This window comes from Lissotriton vulgaris, chromosome 5 (assembly GCF_964263255.1).
Source record: "Lissotriton vulgaris chromosome 5, aLisVul1.2, whole genome shotgun sequence".
NCBI classification, from domain to species: Eukaryota; Metazoa; Chordata; class Amphibia; order Caudata; family Salamandridae; genus Lissotriton; species Lissotriton vulgaris.
Window position 1 is genome coordinate 2,032,869,618 of NC_141693.1, and position 23,020 is coordinate 2,032,892,637.

Below are 23,020 nucleotides of genomic sequence, written 5' to 3' on the forward strand. Positions count from 1 at the left end.
ACAGAAAGAGGCAAGAGTGGTGCAGAAAGAGGGAAGAGAGGTGTAGAAAGAGTCAAGAGTGTTGGACAAATAGGGAAGAGGGGTGCAGAAAGAGGCAGGAGGGGTGCAAAAAGAAGCAAGTGAAGTGCAGAAAGAGGCAAGAGAGGTGCAGAAAGACACAGGAGAGGTGCAGAAACAAGCAAGTGAAGTGCAGAAGGAGGCAATAGAATTGCTGAAAAAGGCAAAAGATCTGCAAAAAAAGCAACCGAGGTGCTGAAAGAGGCAGGAGAGGTGTAGAAAGAAGCAAGAGAGATGCAGAAAAGGCAATAGAAGTACAGAAAGAAGCAACAGAGGTGCAGAAAGAGGCAAGAGGTGTGCAGAAACAGCGAAGAGAAGTGCAGAAAGAAGCACCAGAGTTGCTGAAAGAGGCACGAAGGGTGCAGAAAGAGGCAAGAGAAGTGCAGAAAGAACTAACAGAGTGCAGAAAGAACCAACAAAGGTACAGAAATTGGGAAGAGTAGTGCAGAAAGTAGCAAGAACAGTGCTTAAAAAGCAACAGAGTTGAAGAAAGAAGCAAGAGAACTGCAGAAAGAGGCAAGTGAGGTGTGAAAGAAGCAAAAGCTGTGCAAACTGAACTATCAGAGGTGCAACAAGAGGCAAGAGAAGTGCAGTGTAGAAAGAGGTTAGAGAGGTGCACAAAGAGGAATGAGAGGTACAGAAAGAGTCAGGAGTGGTGCAGAAAGAAGGAAGAGAAGTGCAGAAAGAGGCAAAAGAATTGCTGAAAGTAGGAACAGAGGTGTAGAAAGGAGAGAAGTGCAGGTTGAGGCAGGTGAGGTCCAGAAAAAAGCAAGAGCAGTACAGAAAGAACCAACAAGGGGCTGAAAGAGGTGAGAAGGGTGCAGAAAGAGCAATAGAAGTGCAGAAAGATGCAAGAGAGGTACACAAAGAGGCAAGAGAGGTGCAGAAACAGGGAACAGGGGTATAGAAAGAGGCAAGAGAGGTACAGAAAGAGAAAGAGGGGTGGAGAAAGAGGCAAGAGATCTGCAGAAAAAGCAACAGAGGTGCTGAAAAAGGCAAGTGAGGTACAGAAAAAGCAAGAGAGCTGCAGAAAAAAGCAACAGAAGTGTTGATAGAGGTAGGAGAGGTGCAGAAAGAAGCAAGAGGGATGCAGAAAGATGCAATAGAGGTACAGAATAAAGCAAAGAGGTGCAGAAAGAGAAAAGAGGCATACAGAAAGAGGCAAGGGAAGTGCAGAAAGAAGCAACAGAGATGCAGAAGGAGGCACGGGGTGAAGAAAGAAGCAACATATGTGCTGAAAGAGGCATGAAGAGTGCAGAAAGAGGCAGTAGAAGTGTATAAAGAAGCAACAGAGGTACATAAATAGGCAAGAGTGATGCAGAAAGATTGAAGAGGTATAGAATGAGGCAAGAGAGTTGGACAAATAGGGAAGAGCGGTGCAGAAAGAGGCAGAAGGGGTGCAGAAAGAAGCAACAGAGTTACCACAAGAGGCAAGAGAGGTACAAAAAGAAGCAAGTGAAGTGCAGAAAGAGGCAAGAGAGGTGCAGAAAGACACAAGAGAGGTCCAGAAACAAGCAAGAGAAGTGCAGAAGGAGACAATAGAATTGCTGAAAGAGGCAAGAGATGTGCGGAAAAAAGCAATAGAGGTGCTGAAAGAGGCATTGAGAGGTGCAGAATGAAGCAAGAGAGATGCAGAAAGAACCAATAGAAGTTCAGAAAGAAGCAACAGAGGTGCAGAAAGAGGCAAGAGGCATGCAGAAAGAAGGAAGAGAAGTGCAGAAAGAAGCCACAGAGTGCTGAAAGAGGCATGAAGGGGGCAGAAAGAGGCAAGAGATGTGCAGAAAAAACCAAGAGAAGTGCAGAAAGAAGCAACAGAGATGCAGAAGGAGGCATGAAGGATGCCGAAAGAGGAAAGAGAGATGTAGAAAGAGGCAAGAGAGTTGGACAAATAGGGAAGAGGGGTGAAGAAAGAGGCAGGATGGATGCAGAAAGAAGCAACAGAGTTACCAAAAGAGGCAAGAGAGGTACAGAAATTAGCAAGTGAAGTGCAGAAAAGGGCAAGAGAGGTGCAGAAAGAACCAACAGAGGTGCTGAAAGAGGCAACACAGGTGCAGAAGGAGGCACAAGGGGTACCCGTGAACTCATACCTTTGCCCTCAGCCTCAGACCCTGAACCACTCCACTGCCCTCAGCCTACCCCTGAACAACCTCCACTGCCCTCAGCCCAACCCTGAATTAATCCACTGCCCTCTGCCCACCCATGAACCCACTCCACTGCCCTCTGCCCACCACTGAACAACTCCACTGCCCTCAGTCCACATAAGCACTCCACTGCTCACCCCTGAACGACTCCTCTGCCCCCAGCCCACACCTGAACAACTCCACTGCCCTCAGCCCACCCCTGAACCCACTCCACTGCCCTCAGCCCACCCCGACCCACTTCACTGCCCTCAGCCCACCCCAGAACCCACTCAACTGCCCTAAGAAAACGCCCGAACCCACTCCACTGTCCTCAGACCACCCTTGAACCCACTCCACTGCCATCAGTCCACCCCTGAACCCCCTCAGCTGCCCTCAGCCCACCCTGTACCGACTCCACTGCCCTCAGTCCACCCCCTAAACCATCCCACTGCCCTCAGCCCATCCCTGACCCCACTTCACTGTCCTCAGCCCACCCCCCAGAACCCACTCCACTGCCCCCAGCTCACCCCTGAACCCACTCTACTGCCCACAGCTCACCCCTGACCCACTCCACCGTCCTCAGCCCACCTCTGAACCCACTTCACTGCCCTCAGCCTACCACTGAACCCACTCCACCGCCCTCAGCCCACTACTGAACCCACTCCACTGCCCTTAGACCACCTCTGAACCCACTCCACTGCACTCAGCCCACCCCTGAACCCTCTCCACTTCCCTCAGCCCAACCGTAAACCCACTCCACTGCCCTCAGCTGACCCCTGACCCAACTCCACAGCCTTCAGCCCTCCCTGGAACCCACTCAACCGCCCTCTGCCCACCCCTGAACCCTCTCCACCTCACTCAGCCCACACCTGTACCACTCCACAGCCCTCAGCCTAACCGGAATCCACTACACTGCCCTCAGCCCACCCCTGAACCCACTCCACCGCCCTCAGCCCACCCCTGAACCCAATCCACCGCCCTCAGCCCACCCCTGAACGCACACCACTGCCCTTGGCCCACCCCTGAACTCACCCACTGCCCTCAGCCGCCCACCCCTAAACCACTCCACTGCCCATAGCCAACCCCTGAACCAACTCCACTGCCCTCAGCCCACCCCTGAACCCATTCCACCGCCCTCAGCCCACCCCTGAACCCACTCCACTGCCCTCAGCCCACCCCTGAACCCACTCCACTGCCCTCAGCCCACCCCTGAACTCACTGGACTGCCCTTAGCCCACCCCTGACCCACTCCACTGCCCTCAGCCCACCTCTGAACCCATTCCACCGCCCTCAACCAACCCCTGAACCCACTCCACTGCCCTCAGCCCACCCCTGAACCCACTTCACTGCCCTCAGCCCACCCCTGAACCCACTCCACTGCCCACAGCCCACCCCTGAACCCACTCCACCACCCTCAGCCAACCCCTGAACCACTCCACTGCCCTCAGCCGACCCCTGAACCCACTCAACTGGGCTCAGCCCACCCCTGAACCCACTCCACCACCCTCAGCCCACCACTGAACCCACTCCACTGCCCTCATCCCACCCCTGAACCCACTCCACTGCCCTCAGCCCACCCCTGAACCCACTCCACCGCCCTCAGCCCACCCCTGAACCCACTCCACTGCCCTCAGCCCACCCCTGAACCCACTCCACTGCCCTCAGCCCACCCCTGAACCCACTCCATTGCCCTCACCCCACCCCTGAACCCACACCACTGCCCGCAGCCTCAGACCCTTAACCACTTCACTGCCCTCAGCCCACCCCTGAACCCACTCCACTACCCTCAGCCCACCACTGAATTAATCCGCTGCCCTCAGCCCACCCCTGAACAATTCCACGCCCTCAGTCCACCCCTGAAGCACTCCATTGCCCACCCCTGAACGACTCCTCTGCCCTCAGCCCACCCTGAACAACTCCACTGCCCTCAGCCCACCCCTGAACCACTCCACTGCCCTCAGCCCACATCTGCACCACTCCACTGCCGACAGCCCACCCCTGAACCCATTCCAATGCCCTCAGCCCACCCCTGAACCCACTCCACTGCCCTCAGTCTACCCCTGAACCCATTCCACTGCCCTCAGCCCACCCCTGAACCCACTCCACTGCCCTCAGCCCACGCCCGAACCCACTCCACTGCCCTCAGTCCACCCTTGAACCCACTCCACTGCCCTGAGTCCACCCCTGAACCCACTCCACTGCCCTCAGCCCACCCTGTACCCACCCCACTGCCCTCAGCCCACCCCTGAACCCACTCCACTGCCCTCAGCCCACCCCAAACCCACTCCACTGCCCACGGCCCACCCCTGAACCCACTCCATTGCCCTCATACACCCCCCAACACCCACTCCACTGCCCTCAGCCCACCCCTGAACCCAGTCTACTGCCCTCAGCTCACCCCTGAACCACTCCACCACCCTCAGCCCACCCCTGAACCACTCCACCGCCCTCAGCCCACCCCTGAACCACTCCACTGCCCTCAGCCCACCCCTGAACCCACTCCACTGCCCTCTGTCCACCCTTGAACCCACTCCACTGCCCTCAGTCCACCCCTGAACCCCACTCCACTGCCCTCAGCCCACCCTGTACCCACTCCACTGCCCTCAGCCCACCCCTGAACCCACTCCACCGCCCTCAGCCCACTCCTGAACCCACTCCACTTCCCTCAGCCCACCCCTAAACCCACTCGACTGCCCTCAGCTGACCCCTGAACCCACTCCACAGCCCTCAGCCCTTCCCGGAACACACTCCACCGCCCTCAGCCCACCCCTGAACCCACTCCACCGCCCTCAGCCCGCACCTGTACCACTCCACAGCCCTCAGCCCTAACCGGAACCCACTCCACCACCCTCAGCCCACCCCTGAACCCACTCCACCGCCCTCAGCCCACCCCTGAACCCAATCCACCGCCCTCAGCCCACCCCTGAACCCACACCACTTCTCTTGGCCCACCCCTGAACTCACCCACTGCCCTCAGCCCACCCCTGAACCACTCCACTGCCCTCAGCCAACCCCTGAACCAACTCCACTGCCCTCAGCCCACCCCTGAACTCATTGCACCGCCCTCAGCCCACCCCTGATCCCACTCCACTTCCCTCAGCCCACCCCTGAACCCACTCCACTGCCCACAGCCCACCCCTGAACCCACTCCACCACCCTCAGCCCACCCCTGAACCACTCCACTGCCCTCAGCACACCCCTGAACCCACTCCATTTGCCTTGGCCCACCCCTGAACCACTCCACTGCCCTCAGCTCACCCCTGAACCCATTCCTCTTCCCTCACCCCACCCCTGAATCCACTCTACTGCCCTCAGCCCACCCCTGAACCCACTCCACTGCCCTCAGCCCACCCCTGAACCCATTCCTCTTCCCTCACCCCACCCCTGAATCCACTCTACTGCCCTCAGCCCACCCCTGAACCCACTCCACTGCCCTCAGCCCACCCCTGAATCCACTCCACCGCCCTCAGCCCTAACCGGAACCCACTCCACTGCCCTCAGCCCACCCCTGAACCCAATCCACCGCCCTCAGCCCACCCCTGAACCCACACCTCTGCTCTTGGCCCACCCCTGAACTCGCCTACTGCCCTCAGCCCACCCCTGAACCACTCCACTGCCCTCAGCCCACCCCTGAACCACTCCACTGCCCTCGGCCCACCCCTGAACCCACTCCACTGCCCTCAGCCCAGCCCTGAACCCACTCCACTGCCCTCGGCCCACCCCTGAAACCACTCCACTGCCCTCAGCCCACCCCTGAACCCACTCCACTGCCCTCAGCCCACCCCTGAACCCACTCCACTGCCCTCAGCCCACCCCACCCTCAGCCCACCCCTGAACTCATTCCACCGCCCTCAGCCCACCCCTGATCCCACTCCACTTCCCTCACCCCACCCCTGAACTCACTCCACTGCCCTCAGTCCAACCTTGAACCCACTCCACTGCCCTCAGCCCACCCCTGAACCCACTCCACTGCCCTCAGCCCATCCCTGAACCCACTACACTGCCCTCAGCCCACCCCTGAACCCATTCCACCGCCCCCCGTCCTCTTCCCCAAATGGCAGTCTCCCGCTGCTTGGAGGGTCGAGCAGCACCTACCTCATCTGGCATGGCTCTCCCTGGGGGGGTCACTGCGGGTGGGGGGGTCTCCGTGGCGCCCCTACTAGGGAGGGGGGTCACTGCGGGGCGGTGCTTGGGGGGCCCGTGCCCCGGTCCCGCCGGTCCACCTGTCTGTTCAGCTCTGGCTCACCGCACCCTGGCCCAGCCCCCCTCTCCCCCCCCTCCCGCACCTCCCCCCCCCCCCACTCCCTCTCGTGTGTTCGGCTCCACTGTTCTCTCTGTCCCTGCCCTGCTCCTCTCTCCCTTCTCCTCTTCATGCGGTGCGGTGTACAGGGCAGTAGAGAGGGCGCCCTGCCTGCCACGGGGCCCCTCTGTGTCAGTGGAGGGGGGGGGGGGGGGCTATTCTGCCGTCTGAATGGGGATCTGTGGAGAAGAGCTGAGTCAGGAGGTGGGGGCGGGAGAGAGACAGAGAGAGAGAGGGAGAAGGAAGAGAGAGGGAGAGAGAACGATACGGGGAGTGAGGGAGAAATGGAGAGGATGTGTGAGGGAAAGAGGACGAGAGAGAAAGAGAGTGAGACAGGGGAGAGACAAGGGAGGGGGAGACGGGGAGAGAAGGAAAGATGGGGTGGTGGGAGGGAGAGACGAGGGAGGGAGAGACTGTGAGGGAGGGGCGTATGGGAGGGAGTGGGGGGCTTGGGTGAATACAATAAATGCTTAACACACCCTCTGGATATGCTTAACTGCTCGCCTACTCTAGCAGAGAGCTGTTAGTACATACCGAATTTAGCATCTACTATACCTCTGGGGACTCCCTGGACTCTGTAATCCCACCAGACCTCACTTTGGGACAGTATATACAGAGCCAGCTTCCTACACAAGCCCTTAGGTTTAAACCTCTAGAAATGCACATTCTAAACTAGAAGACAGAACCTGGCAGTAGGCATGGTATGCAGCTCACACCCGTACAACACCCGTACAGCCCAGCATGCCCGGACCCAACTCTCAGACACCCGGGAGGCTCTGGACAACCCCACTCATCTTTATGTCGCCACCCCTGCTTCGTCATGGCCCAACCCTGCTTTTTCAATGACCGTCCCTGCTTCTTCATGGCCAACTCCTGCTTCTTCATTGCGTACCCCTGCTTCTTCGTGGCTCATCCCTGCTACTTCATGGCTCGCCCTTGCTTCTTCATGGCCCACCCCTGCTTCTTCGTGTCCCGTTCGCTGCTTCCTCGTGGCCCACCCCTGCTTCTTCGTGGCACGCCCCTGCTTCTTCATGGCTCACCCCTGCTTCTTCGGTCCCGCCCTTGCTTCTTCGGGGCCGTCTCCCCTGCTTCTTCATGGCTCGTCCCTGCTTCTTCATGGCTCGCCCTTGCTTCTTCATGGCCCACCCCTGCTTCTTTGTGGCCCTCCCCTGCTTCTTCGTGGCCCGTCCCTGCTTCTTCGTGGCCCACCCCTGCTTCTTCATGGCTTGCCCCTGCTTCATCGTGGCCCTCCCCTGCTTCTTCGTGGCCCGTCCCTGCTTCTTCATGGCTCGTCCCTGCTACTTCATGGCTCACCCTTGCTTCTTCATGCCCCACCCCTGCTTCTTCGTGTCCCGTTCGCTGCTTCCTTGTGGTCCACCCCTGCTTTTTCAATGACCGCCCCTGCTTCTTTATGGCCAACTCCTGCTTCTTCATTGCGTACCCCTGCTTCTTCATGGCTCGTCCCTGCTTCTTCATGGCTCGTCCCTGCTACTTCATGGCTCGCCCTTGCTTCTTCATGGCCCACCCCTGCTTCGTCATGGCCCAACCCTGCTTTTTCAATGACCGTCCCTGCTTCTTCATGGCCAACTCCTGCTTCTTCATTGCGTACCCCTGCTTCTTCATGGCTCATCCCTGCTACTTCATGGCTCGCCCTTGCTTCTTCATGGCCCACCCCTGCTTCTTCGTGTCCCGTTCGCTGCTTCCTCGTGGCCCACCCCTGCTTCTTAGTGGCACGCCCCTGCTTCTTCATGGCTCACCCCTGCTTCTTCGGTCCCACCCTTGCTTCTTCGTGGCCGTCTCCCCTGCTTCTTCATGGCTCGTCCCTGCTTCTTCATGGCTCGCCCTTGCTTCTTCATGGCCCACCCCTGCTTCTTTGTGGCCCTCCCCTGCTTCTTCGTGGCCCGTCCCTGCTTCTTCGTGGCCCACCCCTGCTTCTTCATGGCTTGCCCCTGCTTCATCGTGGCCCTCCCCTGCTTCTTCGTGGCCCGTCCCTGCTTCTTCATGGCTCGTCCCTGCTACTTCATGGCTCACCCTTGCTTCTTCATGCCCCACCCCTGCTTCTTCGTGTCCCGTTCGCTGCTTCCTCGTGGTCCACCCCTGCTTTTTCAATGACCGCCCCTGCTTCTTTATGGCCAACTCCTGCTTCTTCATTGCGTACCCCTGCTTCTTCATGGCTCGTCCCTGCTTCTTCATGGCTCGTCCCTGCTACTTCATGGCTCGCCCTTGCTTCTTCATGGCCCACCCCTGCTTCTTCGTGTCCCGTTCGCTGCTTCCTCGTGGCCCACCCCTGCTTCTTCGTGGCATGCCCCTGCTTCTTCATGGCTCACTCCTGCTTCTTCGTGTCCCGCCCTTGCTTCTTCGTGGCCGTCTCCCCTGCTTCTTCGTGGCCCGTCCCTGCTTCTTTGTGACCCACCCATGCTTCTTCATCGTTCGCCCCTGCTTCTTCATGGCCCGTCCCTGCTTCTTTGTGGCCCACCCCTGCTTCTTCATGGCTCGCCCCTGCTTCTTCGTGGCCCGCCCCTGCTTCTTCGTGGCACGCCCCTGCTCCTTTGTGGCCCGCTCCTGCTTCTTCGTGGCCCGTCCCTGCTTCTTTGTGGCCCACCCCTGCTTCTTCATGGCTTGCCCCTGCTTCTTCATGGCTCGCCCCTGCTTCTTCATGGCCCGCCCCTGCTTCTTCGTGGCCCACCCCTGCTTCTTCTTGGCTCGCCCCTGCTCCTTTGTGGCCCGCCCCTGCTTCTTCGTGGCCCGCCCCTGCTTCTTCGTGGCACGCCCCTGCTCCTTTGTGGCCCGCTCCTGCTTCTTCGTGGCCCGTCCCTGCTTCTTTGTGGCCTACCCCTGCTTCTTCGTGGCCCACCCCTGCTTCTTCGTGGCACGCCCCTGCTCCTTCATAGCTCCTCCCAGATCACACATCCTGGTACAGGCATGCATGGAAGACACACACTCAATGACAGCTGGTAAGTAGGGTAGGAAGCCATACTTACCGACACCCGGCTCCTGCTGTGAGAGCCCGGCAGGCTCCTGCGCTCCATCCTGGCTTTGGAAAGACTTGACTAGGGTCCCATGATCTGATGCAGGTGCACGGCGGGGGCTCCTCCCAGATGTGCAGGGAGCTGCAACCGCTGGAGGCTGCAGGGAGGCGCACACGGATCCCTGTTCAAAAGAAGCAGAGAAGCATCATTCCTGCAGGATGCGAGCGCCGAGACTCCACGGAAGGCACTGGGGGAGGGGAGGGGGCAGCTCTAGCGTTTGAGGAGAGGTGTGATCTTGGGCTCACGGCAGCACTGAGGTGGGCTGGCCCCGGACCTCTAGGCCTCCCAGGGGTGGAGTGGAGGCAATCTGCCCCAGGAGGGGCAGTGCGCCAGAGGGCAAGCACCGCACCCTCCGGGTGAGAGGCCAGCCCCGCCCCCCTCCGAGCAGGTGCCTTGCTCCAGAGGGCAAGCACTGCACTGTCGGGTGAGAGGCCAAGGCCCCCCCTCTGAGCAGGTAGGGTGCTCCAGTTAAAGATGCAATAGACAGAGCACACATAAGAAACGTTCAGGAAAACAGAAAAGCACAAGACGGTACCGAAGCCCCCAAAAGCAGGTTAAACGTGGAGTAGTAAAGCCTTTTATTTAGGTTTCCCCATTCAGCTCACAATTGAACATGTTTCACAATGTAATATATAACCAGTGGAATCCAGCAGTTATGGTTAGCTGAGCTAACTATAACTCACGCTCCTGCAATGCACTGTTAAAGACCTCACATATTACAGCACTGATGACATTGTTAGTGACATCACTGATGAGATCTCAAATGACATCACTGATGATATAATCCAGTGAGTGTAAGGGCTTCGTAAACATTTCTGAGAGTCAAACATACATACTAAGCTTCTGCATTTGTTAAACTACGATTCTCCTTGTACTGCTAGTGAGTGCTACTGTTTCTAATATATGTCATCTGAGTGCACTGTGACCGTATCAGTGTGAGAGTGGGTGACTGAGTGTGTGAGCGACTGTATGGGTGAATTAGTGGGTGTGTGAGTAGCTGTATGGGTGTCTGAATGGCTGAATGGGTGGGTGAGTGTGTGTGTGAGTGGCTGTATGAGTGATTGTGGTGGCTGTGAGAGTGACTCTATAGGTGGGTGAGTGTATGTGTGAGTGGCTGTATGGGTGAGTGTGTGGCTGTATGGGTGGGTGAGTGTGTGTGTGGCTGTATGAGTGATTGTGGTGGCTGTGAGAGTGACTCTATACGTGGGTGGGTGAGTGTGTGTGTGAGTGGCTATATGAGTGACTGTGGTGGCTGTGAGAGTGACTCTATAGGTGGGTGAGTGTATGTGTGAGTGGCTGTATGGGTGAGTATGTGGCTGTATGGGTGGGTGAGTGTGGCTGTATGAGTGACTATGGTGGCTCTGAGAGTGAGTCTAAAGGTGGGTGAGTGTGTGTGTGAGTGGCTGTATGAGTAATTTTGTTGGCTGTGAGAGTGATTCTATAGGTGGGTGAGTGTGTGTGTGAGTGGCTGTATGGGTGACTGCGTGGCTGTATGGGTGGGTGAGTGTGTGTGGGGCTGTATCAGTGACTGTGGTGGCTGTGAGAGTGACTCTATAGGTGGGTGAGTGAGTGTGTGGTTGTATCAGTGACTGTGGTGGCTGTGAGAGTAATTCTATAGGTGGATTAGTGTGTGTGAGTGGCTGTATGGGTGACTGAGTGGCTGTTTGAATGGTTCTTTGGGTGAGTGACTGGGTGTCAGTGGATACATGGGTAAGTGAGCGGCTGTTTGAATGAATGGGTACATGAGTGCGTATGAGAATATCTGTTTTGCACAGTATGTGTTGGAAAGTGTCCCTTTTTGCATGGTTACCCCCCACACATTTTGCCTAACATCTGATGCAACTTGACTTGATGTGCCCTGTGTTCCTGCCACAGGTTCTCAGGACCCGTGCTCTTTCCCAAGATTGTACCTTTGTATCCACAATTGGCACATCCCTGGGCACAGGTAAGACCCTTGTAAAAGGCACCGTGGGTACCAAGGGCACTCTGACCAGGGAAAGCCTCCAAGGGCTGCAGCACCTATTAGAGGCCCTGTACCTTAACGCCCACACCCTGCCTTTGCAGGCTGAAAGTTTGGCGCAGAGAAAAGTGAAGAGTTAACATGGCACACATCTCTGTGTAGCACAAACAATTGGAGCATCCAGAATCCCGTTAAAATCATGCAATATAGAGTTATGAGACACAAACAGTGGCTTCTTCGATTGTGTTTTATCACAGGAGAGTAACACACAGCTTCCAGATTGTTTCATAATTCATCAATGTTAGAAAGATCTTGTCGGGACCCCTGTTAGGGTTGGACTACAAAGCCCAGACGCCCCTGCACGAACAAGGCTGCATCCCGTCTTACCTGAAACACGGACGAAGACCGATATCTCTCCTCTCTTTCCACAGCGTGAGGTAACGGCTAGAGGAGGCGCTATGGACAATGGACGAATAAAAACAGACGCCACACAGGAAGCGAGGTCGTCGCAGAACGTCGAGGAGGCGGGACCAGAGACGGACCACGAGGAGGACGCCGAATCTCGGAGCCGGGAGCCGGAGCTGAACGCCGAGAGTCAAGACAGCGTTGCTGAGCGTGAAGAAGAGGCGGGGGAAACCGACGACCGCTGGACGGAGGAGTGGTGGTGTCCCCCGGAGGAGGCTGGAGAGCGTGCCGTGACTCAGGAGAGTTACGGCGGGGCCGGTGAGTGACATTGAACCGAAGCCCATTTGGGGAAATTGTTGTGTGTTGTGGGAGGTGGGAGGTAGAGAGGAAACTGTGGGTGGTGGGTGGAATTTAGTAAGTGGGGAAACCGAAACGTACACTTGTGAGAGAACAGTACCCGACAGTATCACGTTAAGTTGTTTATCTTGGGATTAGTTGTAATTGGTCTATGACTCAACCTCCGCTATATTCTTATCCTCATTCCGTACCAATTCACTCCCTATCCCCTTACCTGCCACTCTCAATACCTTTACGCACTCCCCTTCACCATACCCATTTTCTGTGCACTACTTTCCGGTGTAGGAGCAAGGGTTTCGAAACAACAGTATCACTGATGGCCCCTTTCTCTTTTTCCCTCTCGGTACCTTCGGTAATCCAACACCACGGAGACTCTGCCGCCCCAGGATCAACGACCACTGGAAGAAGAGGAAGGAACATCGAATACCACGGCAAACCCTTTCAACACTGGAGAACTCGGTGCCGCGAGTGGAAGTGCAGAACCCGTCGTGAAACCTAAAACCTTGTTTCCTGACAATAAAAGTGCTGTTCGCCAATATATTCAGCCTCCGCGTCTGTATATCTGACCTGCCCTCCCACAATCAAGAATTGGAGTTACAGGGGGAGGAGCTACGCTAGCAAGCAAGATGGCCGCTTAAGCTCCCGGCTCCGCCGACCTCCGCCAGCAGCTCGTATATCCTGCAAGTTATCCTGATTTCACACCGGACTCCCGTATGTGTGAGGAGTAGCTGACTCTGAAGGCGCAATCCCGAACTTTTTATCATACCGGGTGACAGAGATATGCCGTGTTTCATTCTTGGCCTACCCCGGAGCTGAAGCCGGGGCCTCGATTTCCAACCCATCCGGGCTGGAATTGAACAACATCGGCTGGAACCTTGGGCTTTGTCCGGTCTCCCGAACGGAGATATAATCTTCCTGGTTTTTGACGGGGATTTTGTATCCTGCCTGCAATACAAACGCTACGGCGTGTCACATCGTTTGCTGGCCCCGTATCCGACGCCTGGAGACACAGTAAGCTTGCCGTGAGGGTGCGGACGGGAGCCCTTATCAGCGGCGAAGGAGCAACATCGTGAGGTGAGAGCGCCCGTTGGTGGTGTCCGCTCCAGATTTGCTTGCTACCCCGGAGAAGCCGGCCTCCGGGGGTTTGCATCCTGATCTGTTGCTTGCGGAAGGAGATGGAGGGGACAAAAGACACGCCACCGCTGCACGCCGTAATGGCGGCCATTAGAGCGCTCCATTCACAGATCATCGTCAACTACCGGGCACTGTCTGTAATGATGGACGACCTTTGCTGGAGACCGGACAGTGGCTTTTTGCCATCATCGCAGGCAGCGTTGCTATCGACGGAACATAGTATATCCGACTTCGACGTCCCTGTGCAGGAGCCGGATCCCTTTGGCGCTGCGGATTCCTATAATACAGATCGCGCGCCCGTGAACATTGTAAGCGTTCCCTGTTTGAGCCCTATCTCGCCGAACATCACTATGGACAACCTTGACTGCCTCAACAAGATCACCTGTGACTATTGGAGGGTTTTATCATCCTGCCACGCTTGTCCTCGCTTGCCTTGTGTAGACTGTGAACTTTTATCCTTTAATTGGCTTGTTCGTACTGACTTGCATTTCCATGAAAGCTTTACCATTCTCACTGCTGCTATGGCCTGGGTTACAACTACTCCAGTGAACACTTGTACTGGCCAGGGTTAACTTGTGGGGCTTTTCAGGACACGGGACAATAATGTAATCGGTTGCTGGGATTGTGACCTGTGAACTGCGGGAGTCGGGTGGTATGTTTGGTACTTCCCCGGATTGATTGTGTATTTCGCTGCTCTTTCTTTTGAATTTGGTTCCGGGGGGGTTGCATCTGGTGTGGGGGAGGGGAGCCCGGGAGTGTGTGTTTTTGTTTCTCCTCCTCCGTTGCTTTCTTCTTTTAGGGATGCTTCTAGGCGACAGGCACGCTGCTAGTGGGTTAGGCCGTAGCCGTTGCAGGGGTGCAGGGTGGTGGGGGGGTTTGTTATTTTGCCTTTGTTTTGTTCTATGGCCCCTTTTTCTTCTCTTCTCTCTCTCGGGTATTCCTCTGAGCGACAGGGGTGCTGCTAGTGGGTTAGGCCGTAGCCATTGCAGGGCAGCAGGGTGGGTGGTGTGAGGGGGGTTTGTTATTTTGCCTTTTGTTGTGTTCTATGGCCCCTTTTCTTTTCTCGCAGGATCCGGTCGCGATAACTTTCGGTTTCATCCTGATGTATACGAGTGGGCGGGGTATGGAGTGGGTGGCTGTGATGATAGATAGGTAGCTTAGTTCTTTACCTTTAGTGAACTTAATGGCGCTTGCGTTTTTACTGTTGGCCTATTTTGATCCACGACTGCTTTTAACACCTACCCGCATATTTTATACCTCCGAATGTGTATCTCCGGCTATCCTGTATTTTCTTATTCATCTCGTTTGGGGGGGGGGGGGGGGCGTTAAATATAAAATGAAACCTTATTCATATCCTTGATTCGAAATGTTTTCAATACATCGTCTATCCTTTACCGCTGCCGGACCCATGGGTTGTCGGCTGAAGAGCTGTGTTATTGGCATTACTGATCCGTGTTACATGCATGTGGTACCGGCCCCTGCTGTTGCAGGGCTACTTTTGTATCTTGTGTTGAACGATATAATAAAGGTTTAAAAAAAAAAAAGAATTGGAGTTACAGATTCGCATCTATAAACTACTCTGATGAAGGGACACATGTCCCGAAACGCATTGACCACGGAACAAAGGAATATATGTACACAATAGGGTGACCAACCGTCCGTAAATTTCACGGACAGTCCGTAATTTTGGCCGTCTGTCCGTTGTCCGTGAAGGATTCTTTAACGGACGCCATTTGTCCGTAATTTTAACCCCAGGCACCGGTCGCACTACCCTACAGCCGGCACAATTTCCACCCACCTCCCTTCTTGACTCTGTTCCAAAGCTCAGAAACCAGCAGCATTGGAGAGGCACAGCGGGATGGCAACCCTCACACCTTCAGCCCTTGATGACCCGTTAAGAGGTGCTTGAAGGTGACTGAGAGGGAGGGGCTGCAGCTTCAGGAGCAGGGGCATCTATTCAGATGCAAACAGCCCTGAATGCGCCATGTCTCTGCGATTTAGGAGGGCTTCACACATTTCCTTACTGCCAAGGCCCCAAACATCCTAGAACTGGCCCTGATTACACGGCGGCGCAGCACTGGTTCTCTTCACAGAGCTTAAATATTGTCACTACATTGTGAACAAACCTCGGTTCTTCAAACATGCAGTCTTAATTGTAATAAAATAAAGAAATGGCACAATCGCACCCACACTGATTAACAAAGTATGGAGGACCATTAGTCTCCTGGAGTATCTCCTGTAAGTACTGTACATCACAGTAGGGGGTGGCAAAACTAATATTTTGGAAAGAGCCCTACCCCACCCTGGAAGAGACCAAGATTATACTAGAATACTGCATGCCCACCCCTGTGCCCACCCTGGTGGATCCTGTTCCCCCTCCTTTGATGGCTCCTTCCCCGCCCCAGTGATGGCTCTACCCCGAGTGGTGGATCCCTGTCTCTGCCCTGGGTGGCTTCTGTCCGAATGCTGGAATGGCTCATGCAGCGCAGGTGAAGTTCTTGAGGGGCCTCTTGTCAAAAAGGCTCAGCTCAAAATGAATATGAAAAGGTGGGCGAGTGAGTAAGTGAAGGGATGGCTGGATGAATTAGTGAAAGGGTGAATGGATGAATGAAAGATTGAATAGATGGATAATGAGAGAGGATGGATGGATTGATGAGTGAGTGGAAGGATGGAAGAGAGAAAATGGAAATAGCTGGATGTATGGGTGGAAGGGTAGCTGGATGGGTAAAAGGGTGGATGGGTGAGTGAAAGGATGGATGAGTGAAAAGGTGGATGATGAGTGAATGAGTGGGTGGATGGATGAGTGACATGATGGATGGGTTGATGAATTGATAAGTGCAAGGGCGAATGGATGGACGAATGAGTGAAAGGGTGGATGCAAGGATGGATGAGTGAGTGAAAGGGAGGGTAGATGGACAAAAGGATAAATAGATGAGTGAAGGAGTGAAAGGATAAATGGATGAAAGAAAGGATGGAGGAGTGATAGGGTCAATGGATGGATTCATGAGTGGATTAGTAGATGGATGAGTGGGTGGATGGATGGAAGGAAGGATGGCTAAGTGAAAGGGTTGATGGAGAGAGAAAGGGAGGATGGATGGATGACTAAAAGGGTGAATGGGTGGAAGGGTGAGTGGATGGATGAGTAAGTGAAAGGATGGCTGGATGGGTAAAGGGTAAATGGCTGGATGGATGAGTGAATGGATGGATGGGTGGAAGAGTGGATGAATGAGTGTACAGATGGATAGGGTGAAAGCGTGGATGGATGGATAATGGATGGATGAGTGAAAGGGTGGATGGAGGGATGGATGAGTGAAATGATAGATGGAAGGATGCATGATGGATAGGTTTGCAAATTGTTGAATATGTTTGGATATGGCTGGGCTTACTTCTATACCATTGCGCGACCTCTGATGTATCTGTAAAACGTATCCATTTGTCCTGATGTTTTGTCCTGAATTTTGACCTCCTGTCCTGAATTTGTGTCCTGAATTTCGACCCTTTGTCCTGAATTTTTACACTCACCGTCCTGAATTTGCACCAATGCCAGTTGGTCACCCTAGTACACAAACAGTTTGAATATGTAACTCTGTGATGTGAAGAGAATAGACAGATGTATTTAATGTATATGTAGGAAAATAAAAAGAAAATTGCAATTGTATTTGTTTTATGAAATCTTGAGGTGAAATTATACCATTTGAAATATAAATTATTGAGTGGAAAAAAAGTAATAGATTGTTGGCATTTGTTTTTTGCAAAAGTGCACATTGGAACAAGTACAAGTACAAGTACTTGATTGTATAGTTACACATCTCTGTGTGCCATGCCTGCAGCCACTACCTAAGGCATGCAGCGCGAGGCGCCTGTGCGCGTCCCTACGGTGCGGCGGGGTGGTCGGAGATGCTGGGATTCGTGTAGCGGAGGATCAGCGGGCATACTGCTGCGCGCAGGCTAGGGAGCGGACCCCAAACTACAGGCTAAGGTTGATCCACTTCAAGTTTAACCATAGATTGTACAGGACTCTTAACGGCTACATGAAGCAGGCTTGAGTGAGGACGCAGACGCGGAGATGCCAAGCCCAGGATGCAACCTTCTTGCACCGGGCCTGGACCTGCCCAGGGATTGCACCATGCTGGGAATTGTTTTTTGATGTACTGGACAAGATGTTGGAGTACCAGATAGAGCTCTCCCCCTGATAGCGTTGCTTGGATACGTGCAAACAGGGCCGGCGACAGACAGAACATTAGTGGCTATGCTTCTGTTGCTGGCCAAGCGGCGGATAGCGATGTGTTGGGGCCGCCGCAGGAATCCACGGGCTCCTGACTGGCTTAAATACGCAGCGTTCTGCCACAGACAACTGTCTGATTGTTGGGAACTTATCCGCGCACAGGCTTGCCCTAGGGACCTCTGGGAATCACTACAGAGATATCTTAACTAAGGGTGGGCGGAGCTGGCGTTGTGCCTCTACACGGAGCTCAACGGAGTTTGAAAAAAACTCAGTGGAGCTCCGATCCGCCCCCTCCCCCTCCCAAAATATTTACAATTTTAAAAAGTAGGCACTTACCTGCTCGCCCACACTACCACAAAGAGAGCCATTAGTATCTAATGTAGCCTCTGCTATACCGCTGGGGATCCCCTGGACTCTGTGCGCACGATACCTTACTTTGGCATAGTATATACAGAGCCAGCTTCCTACAGTGTGTGAGTGGGTGTATGAGAGGCTGCATGGGGCTGTGTGAGTGGCTATTTGTATGATGTCATCAGTGATGTCACTGACCATGTCATGAGTGATGCATTGTCATAAGCAGTGCATTGTGGGGGCATATCTTATAGTTAGCTCAGGTGATCGTAGCTGCTGAAGTTCACTGTATGAATGAAATCTAAGCCGAACTATAACGTCCCTGCAACCTTTGTTTTTTTCAGAGAATTTCTGCGTTTTTAAAATTCTATTTCCTAACTATTAGAGCCCTGTAACCTTTGAGTTTTTTTTGTGAATTTCTGCGTTTAAAAAAAATGTTATTTCCTAACTATAATTCCCCTGTAACCTTTGTTTTTTTCAATGAATTTCAAAGTTTTTTACACGTTATTTTCCGACTGTAACCTGTAACCCTTGAGAGTTGATGAGTGAGTGCTATATAGGGAGGGGAATGGGTGTGTGATTCTTTGAGTGGAGGAGTGTGTGGGTGTGTGAGTGTCTGAGTGGGCATGTGAGTGGTTGTGTGAGTTTCAGAGTGGGTCTATGAGTGGGACCTTAAGTGTCCATAAGTGTCTGACTGGGACCATAGTGTCTGAGTGGGTCTGGGAATAGGTGTGTGAGTCTCTGAGTGGAATTGTGAGTAAGTGCATGAGTCTCTGAGTGGGTCTGTGAATGTGAACATGAGTGTCTGAGTGGGTCTGTGAGTGGATGGATGAGTCTCTGAGGGGGTCTCTGAGAGCATGCACGTCTCTGAGTATGTCTGTGAGTGGGTGTCTGAGTGTCTGAGTGGGTCTGTGAGTGGGTATCTGAGTGTCTGAGTGGGTCTGTCAGTGGGTGTTAGACCTGGTACCTTTGGTGTGGGTCTCCCTTCCATTTTTGTGCTGTTGCCTTTTTATGTTTTGCTGGTGTTAGCTGCTCAGAGCACTGTGCCACTGCCAACCAGTGCCACCGTGCAAGTGCTCCCTGTATAAAATGTATATGTTGATTGGATTCCATGATTGGCTTATTTGCTTTTCTGTCAGTCCCCAGTAAAGTGCACCAGGAGTGCCAGGGCTTGTAAACACAAATGCTGCTGGTGGGCCTGCAGCACTGGTTGTGCCACCCACAGAAGCAGCCTTTTAAAATGTGTCTAGGGTCTGCCATTGCAGAGCCTGCGTGCAGTCTGATACTGTCATGCTGGCTGGACAAGTGCACACACTTGCCAGCCCCTAAACCTTCCCTTTACTTCATGTGAGTCACCCCTATGGTAGGCCCATGGGCAGGGTGCATTGTAAGCATAAGGTAGGACAAGCCCTGATGTGTGTGGCATGTCCTAATAGTGAATTACAGCCATTTTCGTTTTTCACTATTGTAAGGCTACCTGCTCTCCATAGGCCAGAATGGGCTGCTGGAATTATTAAGTTATTATTATTATTATTATTAATTATTATTATTATTATTGTTGTTGCTGATCTTTATTTTGCCTCTCCCTGCTCGTTGCTGATCTTTATTTTGCCTCTTTCTACTCGTTGCTGATCTTTATTTTGCCTCTTTCTACTCGTTGCTGATCTTTTTTTTGCCTCTCCCCGCTCGTTGCTGATCTTTATTTTGCCTCTTTCTACTCGTTGCTGATCTTTTTTTTGCCTCTCCCTGCTCGTTGCTGATCTTTTTTTTGCCTCTCTCTGCTCGTTGCTGATCTTTATTTTGCCTCTTTCTACTCGTTGCTGATCTTTATTTTGCCTCTTTCTACTCGTTGCTGATCTTTATTTTGCCTCTTTCTGCTTGTTGCATGTCTGCGGGCAGGGAAAGAGATGAAATTCTGCTTCCAGTGGGCAGAAGCACTTTGACAGCTTACGCCCACTGAACCAGTGTTTGTTTTTTCTTGGCGGGAGCTGTCAGCTCCCACCAAGCAAAAGCAAACAGCTTTGTCCTAGGAGTGGAACCCCGAGACACAGCAGGAGCCAGTTCTGGGGGGTGGAGTTCCCCAAGGCAATTAGTGGCTCCAGAAGGGAGGGTTCAGGGCCCCCTTTTCTTTCACAGGCGAGGAGGTGGTGGTCCGCGGGCAGTATAGGGTCCTTGAGGGGGGCATTTCAGCCCCCTCCCACATGTATATTACTTGTGGCCCAGGGAGGTGGGGGTTCCCCGGGCTCAAAGGAGCCCATGACGTGTCCACATAGCCCCACTCCAATATTTTAAATTGAGCCCTGGAGAAATGGTGGTCCCCAGGGCTCAAGAGAGCTTGCGTATTACTAAATATGCCCAGCATTTAAACATTCGGTTTTTCAGAAGACCAATATAACAAGATTATTGGCCTCAGTGTCAGGTAATAAAATGACGGTGCTGACAGGTGATAATGATAAGTGGGGCAAGGCTTTCAATCTAAAAAAGAAGTTAGCACGTACGGAGCTCCATGCTGAGTTCCTCACTCAATATTTGAAAGCCGGAGTAATCCCTATTGGATTACAAATAAGAAATTAACCCGGCTTGTTTGTGGATAATCCAAAATTGCTTGAGATCTGGACGCATATTGCGGACAGATGCAGTCGCGACTGGATCGTTCTTATTGTCGAGACTGCCCAAGAAATGCTTATCATTGAGCAAAAAGAGATTGAGGAACTAGAAACATTTCTTAAAGAAAGTACAGCATTGGAAGGTGCTATAAAAAGATTAGAAGAACTAAATCTTGAGGTGAGTGGGTATAGGGAATACTTGATCAATAAGAAGACAATCAAACTTAAGAAAGATGTTAATAACTTTAGTTTGGAGTTGATCTACCCATATACTAGCAAAGATTATTGTTGAACTTGGCCCTTCTGGCAGGTTCACCCCTGAACTTTTTGCATTTGAACTCTGAAATAATTATAATGATTTCTGGTCTTGGCGCACTTTAGCACTGTGGCGCAGTGTAAAGTGCGTGCGCTCTGAGTGCTTGTGTGAAATTTGTCTGCCCTCCCACAGGAATGCATGGGGAATGTGTGTGTCCCTGGTAGTTCCTGATGCGTGGGGAGTGCAGGTGCGAACTCGTGTGATTAAATGCTGCACAATGGTGTATGCTGCGTGATTGTGTCTAGTGTGGAAGTGCCACTTCTAGAAGTTGGCATGTTTGTGCAATTTGTGTCTGGCGTGTGATTGGCTGGAGCTGGCTGGTGAGCCTGGCTCCAGGAGTCTGGATGGGTCTGCCCCGGTGGTGAGTGTTGAGATTAACATGCTGATGTGAGAGAGGGGCTGCACCTGGGACCTGAATAGGGCTGGGCTTTCCCCTCACAATGCTGGCTCCACCCCCTGTGGTGTGTCTGATGTCCCTGACCCATCCTGTGAATAGAGAGAGGGGCTGAGCAAAAACAAAGTGCTCAGGAACCAGTTGTATCTGGTTCGCCCGTTGCCTGCACCTTTAGACAAAGGAATTGTGTGTATAAAAAGAGGCTGTGACCTCTTGTAAAATGTTCTTGTTTTTCCTAACTATAATCTACCAGGGGCACGCTGCTGCTGGGGCCCAGGGGAATACCTGCCTCCCTGGGCCCTGCCCAGCCCCTGGATGCCCTGGAGGACTTCTTTTGGACCCTCCTGCCCTCTGCACCTAGGAGGACCTTGTTGCTGGGGCCCTGTTTTCTTAACGGGCCATTCCCGTGACCTTTGGGTGTTTGTGGTGCCCCCAGCGCCTCTGGGAGCACTTTATTTTAGCCTGGCAGCGCTGAGCTGCCTTTTGCCCTGAGGGAATCCCCGGTGTAGGGATTCCCCCAAATTGGCCGCAATTGCAGGTGCCCACCCTGCGCCACTCAGAGGTTTTATTTATTTAATTATGGGTGCCCACCCCGTTCCTACTTTTTACTTTAATATCGAGGGAGCCTAACCCTCGTATCCCCCCGAGAAAGAAAATGCCGGTGCCACCGCCGCGGCAAAAATCGGAAGCCAGGCTCGAGCCTGCCTGACTGTGGGCGGAGCCTGGATGATGTCACTTCCGCTTCCCCTTGCCTGGGGGGAAGCCATTGCCGCCTTGCCGGTCTCCCGGGTCAAAGAGGGAGACCGGAGATGCTGCCCGCCGCCCAACAAGGAGCTGGTGCTGCGTGGGGAGGCCGGGAGCCCACCCCGCCTCCCCGAGTTGTCGCAAGACATCCTGGAGCCTTGCTGGCTCCATTTTACAAGTCCCGGTCCCGATATGGGGGACCGGGTGAAGTGGGCCGGGTGCCTTGTTAAGGCGGGGCTCTCATGTGGTGAGAGAGCCCCGCAAAGCGCTACCGCCGCAGGAGAAGTAGAACCGCCCGGAGGAGCCCCTGCCAGGAAGTCCAGCCCGGTGAGTGAGAAAGGGCTGGGGGGGGCTCCGTGCAGGCGATAGATGGTGCCTAATTAAGGCACAGCGGTGCATCCATGGTTAGAGCTGCCCCGTCTTGCAGAGGGCCGCTCCCATAGGGGCCATAGATGTTTTAAGGGGCCAGAGAGGCCCAGGTCTTTCCCCCGTTTAAACTCAGAGTTAGGGCGGCCCCGGATGGCAGTGGGCCGCCACACCGTTGTACCGAGCCATGCATGGATCCAACAGGGGACACCTTCTGTTTTTGAGCCTTGAATAGGCCCACCAGCTGGCATGATTCTTTTAGGAGCTAGAGGGCCCTGGGGACACATTGTTTTTGAGCCTAGAGAGCTCCAACGAAGGGCAAGTGTTTATTTCTAGAGCCAAAGGGCTCCAACCCTTTGCACATTTTTGAGCAGTCTTTGTCCTAGTGTCAGTGAGAGCCCATATCACAGTTTTGAGTCTACAGCTGCCCAGCAAGTAGTGGGCAGCTGCGCCGTTTAGATTTTCCTTCCTAGGGACATGTTGTTTGGACTGAGGAGTGAGTCGCACTCCTTCATCCCTACCTTGGCCTTCCCCGGCTGCGCAGCACTTTGTGCCAGCTGCAGCGTTTAGGCCCTGTTCCTGTCCTCAGTTGCCCAGCAAGTAGTGGGCAGCTGCTACGTTTAGGTTGTGGCGCAGTGGCGCCACCTGGACCCTAA

General features: G+C 53.8%; 1 protein-coding gene and 1 long non-coding RNA gene across 2 annotated transcripts in view; one reads left to right on the plus strand and one right to left on the minus strand.

Moving 5' to 3' along the window:
- Positions 1–23,020, minus strand: part of PIP5KL1 (phosphatidylinositol-4-phosphate 5-kinase like 1) — a 370,871-nt gene that overhangs the window by 254,216 nt on the left and 93,635 nt on the right. Inside the window, exon 2 of the mRNA XM_086924947.1 lies at positions 9,459–9,627. Coding sequence (XP_086781073.1) covers positions 9,459–9,506 — 48 coding nt within the window. The 5' untranslated portion in view covers positions 9,507–9,627. The remainder of the gene's footprint in view (positions 1–9,458; positions 9,628–23,020) is intronic.
- Positions 1–23,020, plus strand: part of LOC147718075 (uncharacterized) — a 241,599-nt gene that overhangs the window by 28,637 nt on the left and 189,942 nt on the right. The gene's annotated exons all lie outside the window — the stretch shown is intronic.